The 22,101-nt window shown below is 45.3% G+C and overlaps 1 protein-coding gene and 2 long non-coding RNA genes across 4 annotated transcripts in view; 1 reads left to right on the top strand and 2 right to left on the bottom strand.

The window, feature by feature from the left end:
- Positions 1-9,571: 9,571 nt before the first annotated feature.
- LOC132533852 (uncharacterized) lies at positions 9,572-11,340 on the bottom strand. Its single transcript, XR_009545592.1, has 2 exons — positions 11,200-11,340; positions 9,572-9,747 (listed from the first exon to the last, which is right to left on the bottom strand). It is a non-coding gene; the product is annotated as an uncharacterized LOC132533852 (long non-coding RNA).
- DDB2 (damage specific DNA binding protein 2) overlaps positions 11,307-22,101 on the top strand; it is a 28,955-nt gene continuing 18,160 nt past the window's right edge. Inside the window, exons 1-3 of one of the 2 annotated variants that reach the window (XM_007519153.3) lie at positions 11,307-11,437; positions 12,963-13,099; positions 15,175-15,366. In XM_007519153.3, coding sequence (XP_007519215.2) covers positions 11,311-11,437; positions 12,963-13,099; positions 15,175-15,366 — 456 coding nt within the window. In that variant the 5' untranslated portion in view covers positions 11,307-11,310. The remainder of the gene's footprint in view (positions 11,438-12,962; positions 13,100-15,174; positions 15,367-22,101) is intronic. The other variant, XM_060176481.1, reaches the window with a different exon arrangement.
- LOC132533853 (uncharacterized) overlaps positions 13,755-22,101 on the bottom strand; it is a 39,605-nt gene continuing 31,258 nt past the window's right edge. The window contains exon 2 of the long non-coding RNA XR_009545593.1: positions 13,755-14,030. This is a non-coding gene — a long non-coding RNA (uncharacterized LOC132533853). The remainder of the gene's footprint in view (positions 14,031-22,101) is intronic.

The following is a 22,101-nucleotide window of genomic DNA, read 5'->3' as shown; positions in this document are numbered from 1 at the left end:
CTACTTATTTTGCTATGTATAATCACCTCCAGTGATTGAAATATTCTTTTTTTTAATTTAATTTCCCTTTTGTTGCCCTTGTTATTATTGATGTCATTGTTGTTAGATAGGACAGAGAGAAATGGAGAGAGGAAGGGAAGACAGAGGAGGAGAGAAAGAGAGACACCTGCAGACCTGCTTCGCCGCCTATGAAGCGACTCCCCTGCAGGTGGGGAGCAGCTTCACACCACATGCGCTTAACTCGCTGTGCTACTGCTCAACTCCCTGATATATTCTTTGGTCTAGTCAGTAGGTAGCCACACATGGCTATTGGCCACGTGAATTATGTAGAACTGAAGTTTAACTTAGTTGAAATTCATTCAGATCCTCTTGGCTACCACACTGGGCAGTGCAGGCCTAGACTATCTAGAAGACCCCGTATTCCAGATGGGGCGGAAGCCGAGAGAAGATGAGACTGGGACCCCAGAGTAAAGATCTGTGAGCTAGGCTAAGGAGACTGGACTTTAGTCTGCAGGTGGTGGGAGGTGTGAATGGAAGTGGCTAGATCAGATTGACCCTTTCCAAAGATAAGCAGAGGGCAGAGTTTGTCTCTGCTGACTACCAGTGTCTCTCTAGGGGCGCCTTTGGACATTGCCCCCAGCATTCCTATGTAAAGTATTCGAATTCCACAGCTCTGTGGAAGCTCTCTCTGGAAACCCCAGGTGGAAAAACTGGTTTGAGATACTGAGCAGGGCTGACCGTGGTGGGGAGGCCATTTCTGGGTTCAGAGGTACAACAGCAGGTGGAGGTTAGAGCGAAATGCATGGCAAGGTTCAGAGTGGGGCCTCTAAGGGAAGCTCTTCAAGGGCCTGGAATTTGTCCTGACGCATTCTTTTTTTTTTTTTTTTTAATATTTTTATTATTTTTTAAATTTTTATTTATTTATTCCCTTTTGTTGCCCCTGTTATTTTTATTATTGTAGTTATTATTGTTGTTATTGATGTCATCATAGTTAGATAGGACAAAGAAAAATGGAGAGAGGCGGGGAAGACAGAGAGAGGGAGAGAAAGACACCTGCAGACCTGCTTCACCACCTGTGAAGCCACTCCCCTGCAGGTGGAGAGCTGGGGGCTCGAACCAGGATCCTTACGCTGGTCCTTGTGCTTTGCGCTATGTGCGCTTAACCCACTGCACAACCCCGCCTGACTCCCGGGCTCATTCTTTAGATGGTAACTCAGGTAGCAAAACCTAGCCCAGGTTTCTGCTTTGTAGGCCCAGAAGGTTCTTCTCAGGAAACCAGCCTTGGTTTTCACTAAGGGGGCCTCCTTGCTGGTGGAAAAAATGCATCCAGTCATTTAACAGACCTTTAGGGACATCCAATATGCCTAGCTCCCACCCCTGCAGGTTACATGGTTAGAGGAGATAGTAGAATGATGATGCACAAAGACTTTTATGCCTGACTGAGGCTCCGAGGTCCCAGGTTCAATCCCCTAAGGAGCAAAAGCCAATGCTCAGCAGTGCTCTGAAGAGAGAAAGGAAAGGAGGTTGATAGCATAATGGTTACGCAAGAGACTCTCATGCCTGAGGCTCCAAAGTCCCAGGTGCAATCCCCTGTACTACCATAAGCCAAAGCTGAGTAGTGCTCTGGTTAAAAGAGAGAGAGAGAGAGAGAGAGAGAGAGAGATACGCACTGGGGAGGTGGATCATGAGGTAGAGCTTGTTCCTTGAACATGTGAGGTCCTGAATTTAAACCTTGGTACAGAATAACCAAGCCCTGTCTGGGCTCTCATAAAAAGAAATAAATTATTTTAAAAATTAGAACTCTGGCTGGGGAGAGAGCATAACAATTATGCAAAAGATGTTCATATCTGAAGCTCTGAGGTCCCCATAAGACAGAGCTGAGGCACAAAGCACAAGGACCGGCATAAGGATCCCGGTTGGAGCCCTCGGGTCCCCACCTGCAGGGGAGTCACTTCACAGCCGGTGAAGCAGGTCTGCAGGTGTCTATCTTTCTCTCCTCCTCTCTGTCTTCCCCTCCTCTCTCGATTTCTCTCTGTCCTATCCAACAATGACATCAATAACAACAATAATGACTACAACAGTGGTCTGGGAGGTGGCACAGTGACAAAGCTTTGGACTCTCAAGCGCGAGGTCCCGAGTTCGTCTGGTTCTTTCTCTCTCCTCCTATCTTTCTCATAAATAAATAAAATATTTTTAATTAAAAAATAATAACTACAACAATAAAAAGGGGCAACAAAAGGGAATAAATAAACATAAATTTTTTTTTTTAAAAAAAGACAGCTGAGTAGTGGTACTCTGGTCTTTTTCTCTGTATCTTTTACATAACATAAAATAAAAAAATATTTTAAAAATACTATTTATTTATTTATTATTGGATAGAGACACACCACTTGTGAAGCGTTCCCCCTGCAGGTGGGGCCAGAGGCTTGAACCTGGCCTTGCACACTGTAATGTGTGCACTTAACCAGGTGCCCCACCGCCTGGCCCTGAAATAAAAATATTTTTTAAAAAACTTGACTTGGGGTAGATAGTATAATGGTTATGCAAAGAGACTCTCATGCCTGAGGCTCCAAAGTCCCAGGTTCACTCCCCTGCACTACTATCAGCCAGAGCTAAGCAGTGCTCTGGTAAAATAAAAATACATTTAAAAAATTAAAAAACAAACAAACAAAAACACTTGACTTGGGGGGCCTGGGTGGTAGCACAGCAGATTAAGAGCACATGGCACAAAGCGCAAGGACCAGTGTAAGGATTCTGGTTCGAGCCCCCAGCTCCCCACCTGCAGGGGGGTTGCTTTGCAAGTGGTGAAGCAGGTCTGCAGGTGTCTGTCTTTCTCTCCCTCTCTCTATCTTCCCCTCCTCTCTCCATTTCTCTGTCCTATCCAACAACAGCTATAACAACTACAAGAGCAACAAAATTGAAATAAAATGGCCTCCAGGAGCCGTGGATTCCTAGGGCAGGCACTGAGCCCCAGCAATAACCCTAAAGGCAAACACCCCCCTCCCCACTTAAAAATTTAGAAAGCGGGTGGGGGTATAGCATAATGGTTAGGCAAAGAGACTTTCATGCCTGAGGCTCTCAAGTCCCAGGTTCAATCCCCCATACCGCCATAAGCCAGAGCTGAGCACTGATCTGTTAAAAAAAATCAGAAAGCAAGGACCAAAAGACAACTCACCTAGTAGACAGACACTTGGCCTTAAGTCATGCAGACTGAATAAGAATGCGATTAGTGCTAATTTCCTCATCTTGATAATTGTGTTGTGGTTGAGCATGCTGCTTCAGAGAGACGGGGGAGCAAATGCACTTTCTTTGTAATCTTTGTGCAACTCTTCATTTCTACTTACTTACTGTTTCCTTTCTTTTGTGTGTGTGGCCAGGGCTTTTGCTAGGGTCTTCTTTTTTCCTGATAGAGGGTGGCAGGGGGGGGGGGGAGAGAGAGAGAGAGAGAGAGAGAGAGGGATCACATCTTATGAAGCATCCCTTCTGCAAAGCAGTCTCATTTGTAAATCTGGAGACTTTCTTTCTTTCTTTCTTTCTTTCTTTCTTTCTTTCTTTCCTTCTCTCTTTCGTTCTTTTTTTCCCCAAAATAAGAAGTTGAAAGTACAAAATAAGTTTAAACAATCAAGAAATAACTCAGGTGTTTAGCCTGAGGTTCTGCAAGGAAGTATCATTTATGGAGATGGGGTTGGGGATGTGAAAGAAACAGAAGAGGGTGTTCTTGACAGTTCACTTTGGGGGCAGGGATATAGCTTACCTGGTAGAGTACATGCCTCAGCCTGCATGAGACCCTGTGTTTATTTCCCAGTCCCACAAGGGATCACTATGGATAACACTGGAGGAGAGGGGAGTTCCATGGATGGTGGAACTGTGCTGTGCTGCCACTTCTCTCTGTGTCTCTTCCTCCCTCTCTTTCTCCCTGTCTCTCTAAAATAAAAAGTTAAAAAAAAAAATTGACCTGGGGGGAGTCGGGCGGTAGCATAGTGGATTAAGCTCAGGTGGCTCAAAGCGCAAGGACCAGCATAAGGATCCAGGCTCCCAGTATCCCCCTTCAGGAGGAAGCTTCACAAGCAATGCCAGTATCTCTCTCTCTCTCCCCTTCTCTCAATTTCTCTTCTATCAAATTAAGAAATAATAAATAAATGAATAAATAGTAAATTATCATTGGCTTTTTGGAGGAGGACCTAGGTGGGGGATTAGTGTTATGTGGAAAAATGAGAAATGTTACACATGTACCAACTACTGTATTTTATTGTTGACTGTAAACCATTAACCCCCCCCACAAGGAAAAAATAAAGTTCACTTTTTTTTTTCTATTTTAAGGATTTATTTCTTTTAGGGTCAGAAGATAGTTCATCCAGGAGTCCAGCGGTAGCACAGCAGGTTAAGCGCACGTGGCTCAAAGCGCAAGGACCAGAATAAGGATCCGGTTTGAGCCCCTGGCTCCCCACCTGCAGGGGAGTCGCTTCACAGGCGGTGAAACAGGTCTGCAGGTGTCTATCTTTCTCTCATCCTCTTTGTCCTCCCCTCCTCTCTCCATTTCTCTCTGTCCTGTCCAACAACAACAATAATAACTACAACAATAAAAAACAAGGGCAACAAAAGGGAATAAGTAAATTAATATTAAAAAAAAAAGAAGATAGGGAGTTGGGTGGTAGCACAGTGGGTTAAGCGCATGTGACGCAAAGCGCAAGGACCGGTGTAAGGATCCCGGTTCAAGCCCCGGCTCCCCACCTGCAAGGGAGTCACTTCACAAGCAGTGAAGCAGGTCTGCAGAAGTTTATCTTTCTGTCCCCCTCTCTGTCTTCCCCTCCTCTATCCATTTCTCTCTGTCCTATCCAACAACGATGACAACAACAATAACTAAAACAATAAAACAACAAGGGTAACAAAAGGGAATAAATAAATAAATATAAAACATTAAAAAAAAAAAAGAAGACAGCTCATCCAGTAGAATGATCACTTTACCATTATAAGAACCCGGGATTGAGCCCCAGGCACCATATGGGAGCACCATACATGACAAGTATTGTGTCTTTCTTCTCTGTGCTGATTCCACTATGCTAGACAAGGAAAAGAGCAGCCTGGGAGGTGGTGCAGTGGTTAGAACAACAAGCTTATAGGCATGAGTTCCTGAGTTTCATTCCTTACTACCATACCATATCTGCCAGTCTCTGCTTTTCTTTCTTTCATGCTACAGGTGTCTCTCTTTTTCTCTTCCTCTTTACCTCTTTCTCCTATCTCAATTACTCACTGTCAGAGAAAAATATATTTTATTATGGGCTGGGTGGTGATGCACCTGGTTGAGCGCACATGTTAGAAGATCCCAGGGTTCAAGCCCCTGGTCCCCACCTGCAGGGAGAAAGCTTCACGAGTGGTGAAGCAGGGCTGCAGGTGTCTCTCTGTCTCTCTCCCTCTCTATCCCCCTTCCCTCTCTATTTCTGGCTGCCTCTATCAAATAAATAAAGATAATAAGAAAAAAATTTTAAAGAAAATATATATTTATTTATTTAAATGATTTTTAAAATATTTATTTTATTGTATAGAACAGAAAGAAATTGAGAGGAGGGGAGAGTTAGAGAGACACCTGAAGCCCTACTTCACACTTGTGAAGCTTCCCCCCAGCCGGTGGGGACTAGGGGGTTGAACCATGGTCCTGAGTTCAACCCCCAACATTACATTTTTTCCCCCTCGAGGGTTACCACTGGGGCTTAGTGCCTGCTCTACCAACCCACTGCTCCTGGTGGCCATCTTTTTCCCCATTGTTGTTGTTAATGTTGTTGTTGTTGCTATCACTTGTCGGGCTGAGCTTCACTGACGGGAGACAGACAACCAGGGACTCATGGTTGAGCTGTACGCAGTATCTCTTTATTCATGCAGGACGCAGCGCAATCTATACCAAGCTAAGCTAAACTAAACTAACAACTAACTAAAACGAACAATGTTGTCTTTATATATACTTCCCAAGTAGGGTGTGAACAGGATGTGACACAGAGAGGGTGGAGAGAAAAGTGACTGGTGAAAATCAGGGTGTGACAAGGAGAGGATCAGGGTGTGACAAGGAGAGGGGGTGGAGCAGGTGAGAATTCTACCACTAAACCACCAAGGCCCTGGAAGGAAGGTGGCGCTTTATGTAAATGTAAAAGTGATTTATGTAAATAGACGGCAGTGGTTATGTAAATAGAATACAGTGTTTATGTAAATAGAATGCAGTTTAAGCAGGGGGGATTTAAACCAAATGAAACAGAAGGGGTTTTTAAAAGCAGAATTAGAAGATACCAACAGCCACTGTTGTTGAATAGGACAGAGAGAAATCAGAGAGGAGGGTCACTTTGCTTCACCGCTTGCAAAGTGAACCCCCCACATGTGGGGAGCTGGGGGCTCGAACCGGTATCCTTGAGCCAGTCCTTGCACTCTGCACTTTGTGCATTTAGCTCAATGTGCTACCGCCTGCCCCCCATCTCAACACTACATTTTTTAAAAATATGGAAAATTTTAAATTTAGGTTGCTGGTGTGCCAAGTGTTGGTGCACCTGGTTGAGCACACGGGTGCACAAGGACCTGGGTTCAGGCTCCCAGTATCCCCCTTCAGGAGGAAGCTTCACAAGCAATGCCAGTATCTCTCTCTCTCTCCCCTTCTCTATCTCCCCCCTCCCCTCTCAATTTCTCTTCTATCAAATTAAGAAATAATAAATAAATGAATAAATAGTAAATTATCATTGGCTTTCAGACTCCATGCAGTTTCACAAATATGCCCCACTTTGCCCCACTTGCAGAACAGAGCAGCAGCCTAGAAGCTACCAACAAAATATGACTTCTGGGAGTCCGGCGGTAGAGCAGCGGGTTAAGTGCACTTTGCGCGAAGCACAAGGACCAGTATAAGGATCCCGGGTCACTTCACAGGCGGTGAAGCAGGTCTGCAGATGTTTTTCTCTCTCCCTCTCTGTCTTCCTCTCTTCTCTCCATTTCTCTGTCCTATCTAACAACGAGGACATCAATAACAACAATAATAATAACTATGGCAACAAAAGGAAATAAATAAGTAAAATTTTTAAAAAGTCTTTTTTTTTAAAAAAATGACTTCCTTGGTCTTCCAATGGACAGCCTGTCATTAAAATGTCAGAAACTCAAATTCCAGGGCCTTCCAGGAGGAAAGGGGCTGTGCAGAAAAGGGGTCTGAGAGGCAGAGCTTGGGGCACAGGGCAGGTGACTGTGCATTTCTACCTAGATGCCTCCCCAGGGCTGTTGGGCTTGCCGGTATGAACCCCAGCTAGCGGGCAGCTCTCCTGCACGGAGAAACTTCACTAGGCCTCCTTGGGCAAACTCCTTGTCACATGCTGCTGGCATTAACAAAGTCATAGTAGGGACCAGAGCCAAAGCAGTAGTGAGGGCAGGGTGGGGAGGAGAGTGGGGGTGGGAGGTGGGAAGAAGGGAATGTAAAGGAATGTGAAAGCCCTTTTCCCAGCCCATGTGACTCATCCACTCACAGAGAACTGGCTGGGCTGGAACATAGTGAGGTCGGTTTTTTCTTTCTGCCTCTTGGGGCTTGTGCTGTCCTGGGAGGAGCTTTTTGCTCTTTTGTAGAAGGGAAAGTAAGAAGCACGAAGCACTGCCTAGGCTCAGAGCCCTGGTTTCTGACTTGGTCTCTGCCTCTGTGTCACTGTCTCTCTCTCCTCTCTAATAGGTGACAAGAGCACAGAACTTCTTCATCACATCTTTTGGTAAATAAGCCAGTGCCAGATTATATAAGGATATCTGGAGAGCACTTTACTGTCTGCCAAACACTTTTCACGTATATGATTTCCACACCCTGGCAGTGGCTGGGACAATCTGGCTGCCTGGAGAAGTTTCCTGGCATCTTGTCAGGCCATGCTTGGTGACAGGATATGGATTTAGAGTGAGGGTGGTGCCTCCTCCCCTCACAGTAGAAACAGAAGATTTGGTTGGGGGGGGGGAAGGGAGGGTTATTTACTCAGCTGGCCAGCACTTCCCAAGCTGTCCAAGGTCAGATTTTTTGAAAGTGAATCTTGTTTCTAAAGCACACACATGTGTATGTGTTTTGCTTTTATTGAGCATTATTGCAAATATGTTCACATTTGGACTTTTAATTATGGATTAGGAGGGCCAGGTGTGGTATACCTGGTAACAAGTACCCATTATCATTGCAAGTACCTGGGTTCAAGTCTCTGGTACCCACATGGAGGAGGAATCTTCATGAGTGGTGAAGCAATGCTATCGGTGTTTCTCTTAATCTATCTCCCCCATCCCTCTCAATTTCTCTGAGAAAGCAAAAAATAAAATAAAATAAAAATAAAAAAAGAAAGAAAGCATGGATTAGCTAATGACAAGGCCTCTGGATGCTAGAATCCTGAAGGCTGTCATTTGCAGACCACTGACTGCAGTTAACTGTGTGTGGGACGTGTGTGCACACACACACACACACACACACACACCATCCATGTGGACCATGAGTGGTTTTGCAGACTCAGCAGAACATCCGGGTCCATAGAGGAACTGACGTGAATCAGGAACATATCAGCCTCACCAGGACTGTGAAACATCCTACGGAGGAGCCAGAGAGAGCAGGGTGTGCTTTCTGCTGCTCTGAAAGCAAGCCTCAGATTTGAAAACTGGAATGAACTTCAGAGACCACCTCCTCTTTCTTTTTCATGATGGAAAAACGAAGGCATGGAAAAAGGGAAACAGTGAAGTCCAAATCAGAGTCTGAGTTCAGTTCTCTTTCTACCATACTTTATTATTTGTTCCAGAAAACACCAAAGCCAGACATTGTTTTGCAGATCAAAGGCAACGGGCATTATTTAGGGTCAGGCTCGTGGTCTGCCCAGCTTGCAATGTGGACATCAGCCCTAAATTTGCTGTTACCAGCAGCTTTTGAGTGAGCTGCTACATGATGCCTTCTGTCATCTATAAATGTAGTTTCTTTTTCTTTTTTGCTACCAGGGCTATTGCTGGGTGGGAGGAAGAAGTAAAATTGAAGTTGTGATTGGCAAAGAAGCTGCAGCCATTCATATTAGCTAAAATAACAGGGTCATTTTTTGTGCGTTGCACTTTGCTCTGTATTTTATTTATTTATTTATTTATCACCACCAGGGTTATCACTGAGGCTTACTGCTGGCACTAGGAATCCACCAATCCCAGTGGCCATTTTTTTCTCTATTATTTTTGATGGGACAGAGAGAAATTGAAGGGGAAGATAGAGAGGGAGAGAGAAAAATAGACACCTGCAGGCCTGCTTTATCACTGGTGAAGCCTCCCCACTGCAGGTGGGGACCAGGGACTTAAACCCAGGTCCTTGAGCGCAGTGATGTGTGTGTTAGACCAGGTGCGCCACTGCCCAGCCCCCTCTATGATTTGTTTCCAGTAAAGCTGGGGGGGGGATCTCATCACTGATTCCTGCTGCCTCCTTGGAGGACTCTTAGTGAGCCTGGGGAAATCTTCCTCTAATTCTGTAGCCGGGGAAGTGGAGCAGTGGGTCTGAGTTTTATTTCTGACAGTGCATGTGTTGGGATTGTTGTAAATGATGTCCAATTAAAATTACTTGTCAAGGCAAAAAATAAGGAGTTGAAGCAAGGCATTTATTCTTTTGCAAAAGGGTATGCTGTCAACAGTTGCCGTCAGGCAGCAGCACACCAACCCCCTCAGCCTTCTCCAGTCTTTTATACCTGATGCAGAAGTGTTTCTTTCCTCCAGCCCTGGGCTGGGCTTCAAAGCTCACAATCTCCCCGTTGCCTAAATAAGGAGAGGAGGAAGAGAGTCTGAGGGTCACTGCTGGAGGATTAGCAAGCACTGCAAGGAGCTGACCTGGTTATACATAACAATTTATAGGAAGAATTTTTTTTACTAAACAGTTCTTCTATCCATGTACTTTTGAAAAGACGACCTAACCATCTCTCGCAGAATGATAATGTGGTTTCCTCATTAATAAATAAAATTTAAAGATAGAGACTGAGTGAAAGACACCACAGCACCGAAGCTTCCTTCAGTGTGGTGCGGCAGGTTGGGCTCCGACCTAGGTCATGCACCTGGCAGCTGCACACTATCCAAGTGAGATTTCAACGGCCCAATTCACTTTTTTTTTTAATTAATTAATTAATTTTATTTTTATTGCCTTGGTTTTTGTTGTTGTAATTATTGTTGCTGCTATTGATGTTGTCATTGTTGGATAGGGCAGAGAGAAATGGAGAGAGGAGGGGAAGACAGAGAGGGGGAGAGAAAGACAGACACCTGCAGACCTGCTTCACCGCCTGTGAAGCGACTCTCCTGAAGGTGGGGAGCCGGGGGCTTGAACCGGGATCCTCACGCTGGTCCTTGTGCTTCGCGCCATGTGCGCTTAACCCGCTGTGCTACCGCCCGGACTCCCCCAATTCACTTCTTTTAAGGTGCAAATTCTTTAAAAATATATATGTATATACATATTATTTATTATTAGACAGAAACAAAGAGAAATTGAGAGGGGAGGAGGAGATAGGGAGGAGGCCAGACACTGCAACACTGCTTCACCACTTGTGAAGCTTTTCCCCCTGCAGGTGGTGGCTAGGGGCTTGAACTTGGGTTCTTGCACCCTGTACCACGGTGTATCACCGCTTGGCCCCTAAGTTGCAAATTCCAACCACCTTCTACAGAGAAATTGAGATTCCATGGATCCAGGAGACAAAAGCACTCCACTCTAAAAGGTCAAAAGCGGGAAGACCAAAGATTCCACTCATTGTAGGGACTTGGGTAGCTTCTTAAAAAGCAGCTTTGCCCTGCTTATTAGCCAATCACTATGTCTGAGGGAACATGAAGCCAATGATAAGGCAGATAAGGCGGGACCCCGATCTTGATTGGCATCTGGTCTCCAGGGGCTCCTTCACAAGACCTGGCAGCGCCACATTTCAAGAGACTTCAAGTTGGGTGGCCTGACACCGACGGCCATCTTTACTCCTGGCAGGTCCGGGAGATAGACTAGATCACGACCATCACGTAGGCGATTTGCCATTTCTTTGGGCGAACAAACCCAAATCCCAAACTGCCTACAGTCTCTAGGGTGCAGATGAGGGGGACGTCACCACTTCCCCCAGGAACCCTCCCTTCAGCTTTCCTGGGTGGGGTGGGGTGGGGTGGGGTGGGGCGGGGCCAGTGCTGGAAGCCAATTCCGAAGCAGTGAGCCGGATTGGCGGGAAGTTGGCTAAGTTAACCCACCTGTGGCCCCGAGGGCTCCCTGATCTCCGCCTTGTTTTTCCACAGAAGCTTCTCAATCCTTCCTCCATGATCTCTGCATAGGGCGCAGTCCCCCTTCGCACGGAAGACGCGATGGCTCCCAAGAGACGCCCAGAAACTCAGAAGATCCCCGAGCTGGTGGTGCGCCCCAAAAGCAAGAGGAACAGGAGCCCCGGGGAGCCGGAGCCCGAGGCCAAGCATCTCTGTGTGAAGCGCCCCGGTACCGCCTGCGACTGCTGCTGCTTTCCTAATTCCGCCATTTGGGGGTGCTCATGCAGGAGGCTGGAATGGGGGTGGGGTGCCCCAGGTTCCCGAGGGATGCCTCGGGGTGAGCATTTTGTGCGCAGGCTTAACACCCCCCCCCCCCCCCGACCTCATGGAGTTTGGGTTTAAGCTCTCTCAGGTGATGGGAAGAGGCAGAGAAGCCCCGCTACGTCAGACACAACGGGCTTTCCACATTCCTCGTTCGTGCCAGGACTTATTAACACACGAAGGGCTGCTTGGAACCATCCTACCTGGTGGTGCATATAGGATGGTTGGCTGTATGCAGGTGGTTTCAGCTGGGAAAACCCTCCTTTGCCTTCTCTGCTTAGTAAACCCAACAGTTTCTTGGGGTTTGGCCCTAGGACCATGAAGAGTACAGGGGAACTCCTCAGACTGGAGCCAGGCTGTCGATGAAATGGATGTTGTCCAAGAGAGATAAGAATGGGTTGTCACGCCATGAAATTCATAGATCCTCAGATAGATCTTGGTGGTCCAGAGCTGCTTTATTCCTCTTCTAAGGGGATTCACCCTCCACCCACCTTCACCAAGCAGCCTGCTTAGTTTAGAGCTTGTCAGAGCTTCTGGATCCTGTTGCTTTAAAAAAAAACACATGTATTTGCTTATGTAATGAATAGGAGAGAGTCAGCGTCACTCTGGTACATGCAATGCCAGCGATCAAACTTGGGACCTCATACTTGAGAGTCCAACCAACACTTTATTCACCATACCACTTCCTGGGCACTGGGTCCTGTCACTTTCTGTGAAAATAGATTTGGGGCCAACAAATGGACATTTTAATAAAGGATTTAATGAGGACTCTTCCCTGTCACTTCTAGTATGTTGTCCTAAAATGTACTTATTGTGCATTTATATGGGGCTTTGTAATTTTTAAAGAAATTGTTACATATAAGAGAATTTTACATGAGTGGATAGTGACAAATCAGAGTACCACTCCAGCATATATAACACTGGGGCTTGAACTAGGAGCCTCAGGCCTGAAAGTCTGATGCTCTACCATTTGAGCTATTTCCCATTTGTTATCTGATTTTTTTTAATGTCCTGAGGGTGGAACCCAGGGCCTCTTGTGTGCTAGGCATGTGTGCTACAGCTGAGCCACTTCCCTGCCCAGTGACTTTTAAATCGTCATCCAATCCCATCACAACGTTTCCAGCCTGAACTGGAAAGATTTGGCAGTATATTTTATTCCCTACTGTGTTTTATTTGCTCAGTTCTCAGGAGCCCTGTGAGATCATATGTCATTTCATGCAGAATTCTTATTTGGGGGGAGTGTTTTGGAAAGAGGCTGAATCTCTTCTGTTTCTTTTTTGTGCTGGGTGAGCCTGGGAGACCTTGGAAAGGCATTCAGAGGTGATAGAAGAACTTGGCTTTGCCAGAGCAAACAGTGTGGCTTTCAGCAGAAAAAAAAAAAAAATCCTGGGTAAGGTGGGAAAGGAAAAATCTGTGTCTGTTCTGTTTGGCAGGTTCCAGCAGAAGATTTGGCTCCAGCTGCCCTCGGGAGGGGCTGGCTCGCCTGCAGGTCCCACCACCTTGCAGCTGCTTCCTCAGAGCCCTCCATCGGCACAGGCTGGGCCAGTCTGCCCCGCCAGCTCTGCAGCAGGTGAGGTCTTTCCTGGCTGACGTGCTCAAGGGTCTGCATGGCGCTTTCTATTAACTATGCCCAGATGAGAGGCTGACTTGGCTTATTGGGTTATCCAAGTGGTCAGATCACCCCCATCTTGGCCACTAGCCCACTGGGCACTCAGCCAGGTTGATATCATATGCTGTAAAGGTCCCAGCTGGAATGCACTCAGTCCCCCATCCTGCTGCCTGAGCCCCCCCACCCCAATTTTCCAAGATTAATTCATGAACATTACAAACTCACTTTTTCTTTCCTTTTTAATTAAATTAATTTATTTATCAGAGCCCTGCTCAGCTCTGGCTTATGGTGATGCTGGGGATTGAACCTGGGTCTTTGGAGCCTCAGGTATGAAAGAGTTTTTGCATAATCACTGTGCTGTCTCCCCAGCCCTACATTGCAATTTAAAAAAAAAATTAATTTAAGGTAGTAGGGGACACAGAACTCTGGTGGTGGGAACAGTGAAATTATACCCCTATTATCTTGTAATTTTGTAAATCACTAATAAAAATAAATTAAAAAGAAGAAGATAGTAGGGGTGTAGTTCTACACCACCCTCACCACCAAAATTCTGTGCTCGCTCATACCCCCCAACAATTACTGCCATAGTTCTCTCAAGATCTTGGGGATTGGTTGACTTTTTTTTTAAATATTTATTTTATTTATTTATTCCCTTTTGTTGCCCTTGTTGTTTTATTGTTGTAGTTATTATTGTTGTTGTCATTGTTGGATAGGACAGAGAGAAATGGAGAGAGGAGGGGAAGACAGAAAGATAGACACCTGCAGACCTGCTTCACCGCCTGTGAAGCGACTCCCCTGCAGGTGGGGAGCCAGGGTTCGAACCGGGATCCTTATGCCGGTCCTTGTGCTTTGCGCCACCTGCGCTTAACCCGCTGTGCTACAGCCCGACTCCCTGGTTGACTTTTTTTTTTTAAAGGATACAGAGAACAGTTTTTTTTTAATTTGTTAAATTTATTGATTGGATAGAGACAGCCAGAAATCGAGAGGGAAGGGAGGGATAGAGAGGGAGAGAGACAGAGACACCTGCAGCACTGCTTCACCACTTGCAAAGCTTTCCCCCTGCAGGTGGTGACTGGGGGCTCAAACCTAGGTCCTTGCGCACTGTAACATGTACACTTAACCAGGTGCACCACCATCCAATCCCAGATTGGTTGACTTTTTTCCCCCAAGTTCATATGTTTCAGTGCTCTACATTCCACATAAGGGAAACCAACCATTCAGTAGCTGTCCTTCACTTCCTTACTTTGCTAAGCATAGTCACCTCCAGTTCCATCCATTTTGTCCTAAAAGATGCAGTGTCATCTTTTGAAATTGCTGAGTCCATTAAGTTTATGTCCCATAACTACTTTATTCAGTCATCTGTGGGTAGACATTTAAATTGTGTTTATATCTTGACTTTCTTTTTTAAAAAATTTTTTATAATGATTTGTATTGGATAGAGACCTCCAGAAATTGAGAGGAACGGGAAGATAGGGAGAGAGTCAGAGAGACACCTGCAGCCCTGCTTCACCACTCATGAAGCTTTCTCTCTGCAGGTGGGGGCTGGGGGCTTGAACCCAGGACCTTGTACACTGTAGCATGTGTGCTTAACCAGGTGCGCCACCACCCAGCCCCTTTTAAATTATTTTTAATATTTATTCCCTTTTGTTGCTCTTGATTTTTTTATTGTTGTAGTTATTATTGATGTCATTATTAAATAGGATAGAGAGAAATGGAGAGAGAAGGAAAAGACAGGGGGGAGAGAAAGACAGACACCTGAGACTTGCTTCACTGCTTGTGAAGCAACTCCCCTGCAGGTGGGGAGCTGGGGGCTCGAACAGGGATCCTTACACAGGTCCTTGCATTTTGCATCACCTGCGCTTAACCCTCTGTGCTACCACCCAGCTCTCATATTTTGAGTTTCTACATTGCAAAATTTCCATACCCAGAGCCAGGCAATTCTATTTCCTTGGGCTTATCTAACGGATAAGGCAGAGATGGACAGTTTGCCCAGGAACTGGATTCTAACTCAGCATAATCTCTTCTCTTTGTGTCAGGCTCTGCAGCAGTCATTTTTGAACTCTCTGACTTCTTATCGAATCTTCCAAAAGGCTGCCCCCTTTGATAGAAGGGCCACAGCTTTGGCCTGGCACCCGACTCACCCCAGCACCGTGGCAGTGGGTTCAAAAGGTGGTGATATCTTGCTGTGGAATTTTGGCATAAAGGACAAACCCACCTTCCTGAAAGGGGTGAGCAATTCCCTGTACTGAAGAGCTAACTGTTGAAGAAGTAAAAAGCCAACTAGTAACAGGGAGATGATTGGGATCAGGAGTAACTGTGGGTATATTCTCAGACAAGCCTGTGGTGATATACAAATCTTATTCAATGCCTGCCTTAAAATATTAGGCCGTATCGGGAGTCGGGCGGTAGCACAGCAGGTTAAGCACACGTGGCGCAAAGTGCAAGGGCCGGGATAAGGATCCTGATTCAAGCCCCCGGATCCCCGCCTGCAGGAGAGTCACTTCACAAGTGGTGAAGCAGATCTGCAGATGTCTGTCTTTTCCTCTCTCTCTCTTTCTTCCCCTCCTCTCTCTATTTCTCTCTGTCCTATCCAACAATAACGGCAGCAATAACAACAACAGTAATAACAAGGGCAACAAAAGGGAACATAAATAAATATTAAAAATATTAGGCAGTATCAAATATGAATTGTTCTGGCATTGGGCAGTGGTGTATCTGGTAGAATGTAATCATTTGTGAGGACTTGGGTTCAAGTCCCTGGTTCCCACCTGCAGTGGGAAGCTTCATGAGCAGTGGAGCAGAGCTGCAGGTGTTTCTCCCCTCTTCCTCTCCCCTCCATTTCTTTTCTTTTTTTAAAAAAAGATTTATTTATTTATGAGAAAGACAGGAGGAGACAGAGAAAGAGCCAGACATCACTCTGGTTCTGTGCTGCTGGGAATTGAACTCAGGACCTCATGCCTGAGAGTCCAATGCTTTACCCACTGTGCCACCTCCCAGACCACACCTACCCTCCATTTCTATCTCTGTCAGAAAATACATTACAAATTTAAACTAAGGGAGTTGGGCGGTAGTGCAGTGGGTTAAGCGCACATGGCACAAAGCGCAAGTACCAGTGTAAGGATCCTGGTTTGAGCCCCCGGCTACCCACCTGCCGGCGAGTCCCTTCACAGGCAGTGAAGCAGGTCTGCAGATGTCTGTCTTTCTCTCCTCCTCTCTGTCTTCCCCTCCTCTCTCCATTTCTCTCTGTCCTATCTAATAACGACAACATCAATAACAACAACTACTACAACAATAAAAAACAACGGGAAACAAAAGGGAAAAATAAATAAATAGAAGAAAATGTTTTAAAAAACTTTAAAAAAGTGGTCCGGAAGGTGGTGCAGTGGATAAAGCATTGGACTCTCAAGCCTGAGGTCCTGAGTTCAATCCCCGGACAGCACATGTACCAGAGTGATGCCTGGTTCTTTCTCTTTCTTATTAATAGATAAATAAAATCTTAAAAAAAAAAAACTTAAAAAAATTAAATTTAATCAAATTGGCCATCAGAAACAGTGGAGTTGTTGCCCCAGCAATAACTGGTGACAGAAAGTACATCAGAAAAGGCATGATGCAGCCAGGCAACGGCACATCCAGTTAAGCACACATAATACGATAGTCAAGGGCCCGGTCCTAGGGCCCTCTCCCCACCTATAGTGGGGATGTTTTATAAGCAGTGAAACAGGCTTGCAGGTGTCTCTCTCTCCTCTGTCTCCCCCTCCCCTCTCAATTTTTTTCTGTTCTCACTAATAAAATAGAAAAAAAAAAAGACATGATGCATTTTTCTTTTTTTATATTCCCTTTTGTTGTCCTTGTTGTTTTATTGTTGTAGTTATTGTTGTTGTTGTTGGATAGAACAGAGAGAAATGGAGAGAGGAGTGGGAGATACAGAGGGGGAGAGAAAGATACCTGCAGACCTGCTTCACTGCTTGTGAAGTGACTCCCCTGCAGATGGGGAGCCAGGGGCCCGAACTGGGATCCTTATGCCGGTCCTTGTGCTTTGCGCCACACACACTTAACCCACTGCACTACCGCCCAACTCCTGCATTTTTTAAATTACTTGTTTATTATTGTATAGAGACAAATTGATAGGAAAGGGGAACATTTTATATATATATATGGAAAGAGAGAGAGAGACAGACCTGCAGCCCTGCTTCACCACTCATGATGCTTTCCTCTTCAGGTGGAGGCCAGGGACTTGAACCTGGGTCCTCGCACACTAATGTGTTTAGCTAGGTGCACTGCCACCTGGCCCCGACATGATGCATTTTTCTTTCTTTCTTTTTTTTTTTTCTAAAGATTTTATTTACTTATTCATGAAGAATGTTAACAGGAGAGAGGAAGAAGCAGACATCACTCTGATACATGTGCTGCTGGGGATTGAACTCTGGACCTCATGCTTGGAGAGTTCAGTGCTTTGTCCACTCCACCATCTCCCAGACTACCATGATGCATTATGATGTTTCTGACAACTCTCTCTATATATATATATCTCCTCACAGCCTCCTAGTAAGTACTCATGTAGACTAGAATCTTTTTTTTATATATTTATTTATTTATTCCCTTTTGTTGCCCTTGTTATTTTATTGTTGTAGTTGTTGTTGATCTCGTTGTTGTCGGATAGGACAGAGAGAAATGGAGAGAGGAGGGGAAGACAAAGAAGGGGAGAGAAAGACAGACACCTGCAGTCTAGTTTCACCGCTTGTGAAGCAATTCCCCTGCAGGTGGGGAGCCAGGGGCTCGAACCGGGATCCTTACACTGGTCCTTGTGCTTAGCGCCACCTGCGCTTAACCCGCTGTGCTACCACCCGACTCCCGTAGACTAGAATCTATGCCCCTTAACTCTTGAACTCACTTCCTGTACTTCAGCAGCTATTTATAATCCTCAAAGTGGGCCTTTGTACTTTGTTCTCTTTGACTAGAGTGATCTTTCCTGACTTGCTCTCTCTTATCAGTCAGATCTCAGCTCAATGTACTTTTTTTTCCTCGTGCCTCCAGGGGCTCAGTGCCTGGACTACAAATCTACTGCACCTGGTGGCTATTTTTAGAAGGACAGAGAGAAATTGAGATATGAGGGGGAGACAGAAGAGGAGAGAGACAGACACCTGAGACCTGCTTCACTGCTTGTGAAGCAACCCCCTGCAGGTGGGGAGCCGGGGGCTCCAACTGGGTCCTTGCACTGATCCTTGTGCTTTGTATTATATGCGCTTATCCCAGTGTGCTACCACCCGGCCCCTGTTCACTGTACTTCTTCAATAAGACTATCACTGACCACTCTTCATAATGGACTCCCCACCCCGCCAGTTGCATTCTTTTTTTTTTAATATTTATTTATTTTTCCCCTTTTTTGTTGCCCTTGTTTTATTTATTGTTGTTGTTGTTATTATTGATGTTGTCATTGTTGGATAGGACAGAGAGAAATGGAGAGAGGAGGGGAAGACAGAGAGGGAGAGAGAAAGATAGACACCTGCAGACCTGCTTCACCGCTTGTGAAATGACTCCCCTGCAGATGGGGAGCCGGGGGCTCAGACCGGGATCCTTACACCAGTCCTTGCACTTTGCGCTTCACCCTCTGCGCTACCGCCCACCTCCCCTCCCCTCATCATCTTCATCTCCTCACCTTCCCCCCAAAAGTTCAGACCAGAAGTCGTTAGCGATACAGGTAAAGCAAGGTCAATGTCACAATGGGGAAGCCAGAGCAACTCAATGTGAGTACCAGGTGCCAGAGTCCCTGATGGATGTCAGTACAGGTGGTGACAGGGTGCTTGCTCAGCAGCATAAGAAGGGGGTTTCCAGTCACACACCAGGCAGGCAGGTGGGGGCGAGGGGCAGAGGTCAGAGGTCAGAGTAATGGGAGTAAGATTTTTTTAAAAAAATATTTATTCCCTTTTTGTTGCCCTTGTTTTATAGTTATAGTTGTTATTGATGTCGTTGTTGTTGGATAGGACAGAGAGAAATGGAGAGAGGAGGGGAAGACAGAGGGGGAGAGAAAGATAGACACCTGCAGACCTGCTTCACTGCCTGTGAAGTGACTCCCCTGCAGGTGAGGAGCCGGGGGCTGAGCCCGATCCTTACACCGGTCTTTGTGCTTTGCGCCACGTGCACTTAACCCGCTGTGCTACCGCGGACTCCCGATTTTTAAAAAAATTTTATTTATTTATTTTCTCTTTTGTTGCTCTTGTTTTTTATTGTTGTAGTTATTATTGTTGTTGTTATTGATGTCATTGTTGTCCCGATTTTTTTTTGTATTAAATTGCCTTTATCGTATTGCAGTTTCATCTGAATTTGCCCATCCACTTGAAGCACTTCATCTAAAACAGTTTTCAGTGAGAATTTTTTTTTTTTTTTTTTACCAGAGCACTGTTCAGCTCTGGCTTATGGTGTGGGGGGATTGAACCTGGGGCTCAGGCATGAGAGTCTGTTTGCACAGCCATTATCCTACCTACCCCCACCCACTGAGAATCTTTTGAGTGTGAAATCTTCTGAGATCTCTGTGTGAAAGAATCAGTTTTATCCACTCCTCATATCTGAATGACAGTTTGGCACAATATAAAATTCTTGGTTCTACTTTTTGGATATATTTTATACATGGGAGTCAGTTTCCAACCTGACAGAGAAGACCATTATAAACACAGAAAGGGAGAAAACACCTTGAGCTCTGTGACTAGATTGGAATTGCAGGCATCAGTGTGAAATTGGGGTTTTCAATGCATAGAGGTTGAGGCAGAAATCAAATGGACATAAATTAACCTTTGTGTGTGATCTCTGTCCATATTTCTCTTGTTTAATATTTTATTTATTTATTTATTTATTTATTTTGGATAAGACAAATTTAGATGGAAGGGGGATAGAAAGAGAGAGGAGGCTCGGTGGTGGTGCACCTGGTTAAGTGTGCATATTATAATGCAAAGGGACCCAGACTCAAGCCCCCAGACCCCACCTACAGGGGGGGAAGCTTCATGAGTGGTGAAGCAGAGCTGCAAGTGTCTCTCTGCCTCTCTCCCTCCTGCTCACCCTCAATTTCTGTCTGTTCTATCAAGTAAAAATAAAATTGAAAAATAGAGTGAGTTTTCCAGATAATAAAGCTTAAGGGTGTGTCACAGGGGCACAGGAGCCAGCTTAAATGGGCTGTCACTGGCCAGTTCTGTGACGAAAAGCAGTAAGATACAGTATCAGGTTATAGATCATTAAGTAAAATCAGAATCCACTGACACATATAAATGGACAATATGCAATAAAGTATAAGTAGCATTAAATAAAATAAAATGAAATAGGTATCCACTGACACAAATACATGAAGAGCTTGCCAGTTTGATGGCCAGAGGGATATTCACGTAGCTTCAGAATTATTCACCAAAGGGAAAAATAACTATATAATAGAGAAGCTGGCAGCCACCATCTCCAGAGAGCAAAGTTAACAACTTGTAATAGGACAAATCAGAGCCATGGACTACCTGACAGGAATAAATTGTGTCACATGACATTGTTGCCAGCCTGAAGAGATAGCAAAATGGTTAAGCAAAAAGACTTTTGTGCTTGAGGCTCCAAAGGTCCCAGGTTCAACCCCAGCACCACCATAAACCACTGGGCAGTGCTCTGATTAAAAAAAAAAAAAGGAGTCGGGGGGGTAGCACAGCGGGTTAAGCACATGTGGCACAAAGTGTAAGGACCCGGTTCGAACCCCGGGCTCCCCACCTGCTGGGGAGTCGCTTCACAAGCAGTGAAGCAGGTCTGTGTCTATCTTTTTCTCTCCCTCTCTGTCTTCCCCTCCTCTCTTCATTTCTCTGTCCTATCCAACAACGACAACAACAATAAAACAACAAGGGCAACAAAAGAGAATATTTTTTAAAAATCTAAAAAAAAAAAAAGAGGAGGGGCACAGGCAGTGGTGCATCTGGATAAGTGCTGATGTTACCATGCACAAGGACCTGGGTTCAAGCCCCTTGTCCCCATCTGCAGGGAGAAAGCTTCACAAGCTGTGCTTCAGGTGCCTCTCTGCCTCTCTCTCCATCTCTCTCCCATTTCCCTCTCAATTTCTTTCTGTTCTATAAAATTAAAAAAAAATGTTAAAACAAACAAGTGGTCCAGGAGGTGGCAGCACAGCGGATAAGGCACTGTACTCAAGTATGAGGTCCAGGAGGTGGCGGCACAGTGGATAAGGCACTGTACTCAAGTATGAGGTCCAGGAGGTGGCGGCACAGTGGATAAGGCACTGTACTCAAGTATGAGGTCCAGGAGGTGGCGGCACAGTGGATAAGGCACTGTACTCAAGTATGAGGTCCAGGAGGTGGCGGCACAGTGGATAAGGCACTGTACTCAAGTATGAGGTCCTGAGTTCAGTCCCTTGGCAGCACATGTACTAGAGTGATGTCTGGTTCTTTCTTTCTGTCCCCTTATATTTTTCATTAATAAATAAAATCTAAAAGAGAAATAGTATATTAAAAAACAAACAAACACTGGTCCGTGAGGTGGCACAGTGGATCAAACATTGGATTCTCAACCATGAGGTCCTGAGTTCAATCCCCAGCAGCATATGTACCAGAGTGATGTCTGTTTTTTCTCTCTGTCTGTCTTTCTCATGAATAAATAAATTCTTAAAAAAAAAAAGAAAAAACCAAAAACTGGGAGTCAGGCAGTAGCACAGCAGGTTAAGCACATGTGGCATGAAGCACAAGGACCTGCATAAAGATCCTGGTTTGAGCCCCCGAATCCCCACCTGCAGGGGAGTCGCTTCACAGACAGTGAAGCAGGTCTACAGGTGTCTACCTTTCTCTTCCCCTCTCTGTCTTCCCCTCCTCTCTCCATTTCTCTCTGTCCTATCCAACAACGACGACATCAATAACAACACCAATTAATAACTACAACAACAAAAAAGAAAAAAAGGGCAACAAGTGAGAAAATAAGTATTAAAAATTTTAAAAAACAAG

This window comes from Erinaceus europaeus, chromosome 17, assembly GCF_950295315.1.
Source record: "Erinaceus europaeus chromosome 17, mEriEur2.1, whole genome shotgun sequence".
Lineage (NCBI taxonomy): Eukaryota > Metazoa > Chordata > Mammalia > Eulipotyphla > Erinaceidae > Erinaceus > Erinaceus europaeus.
This window is presented reverse-complemented; position numbering and strand designations above follow the sequence as displayed.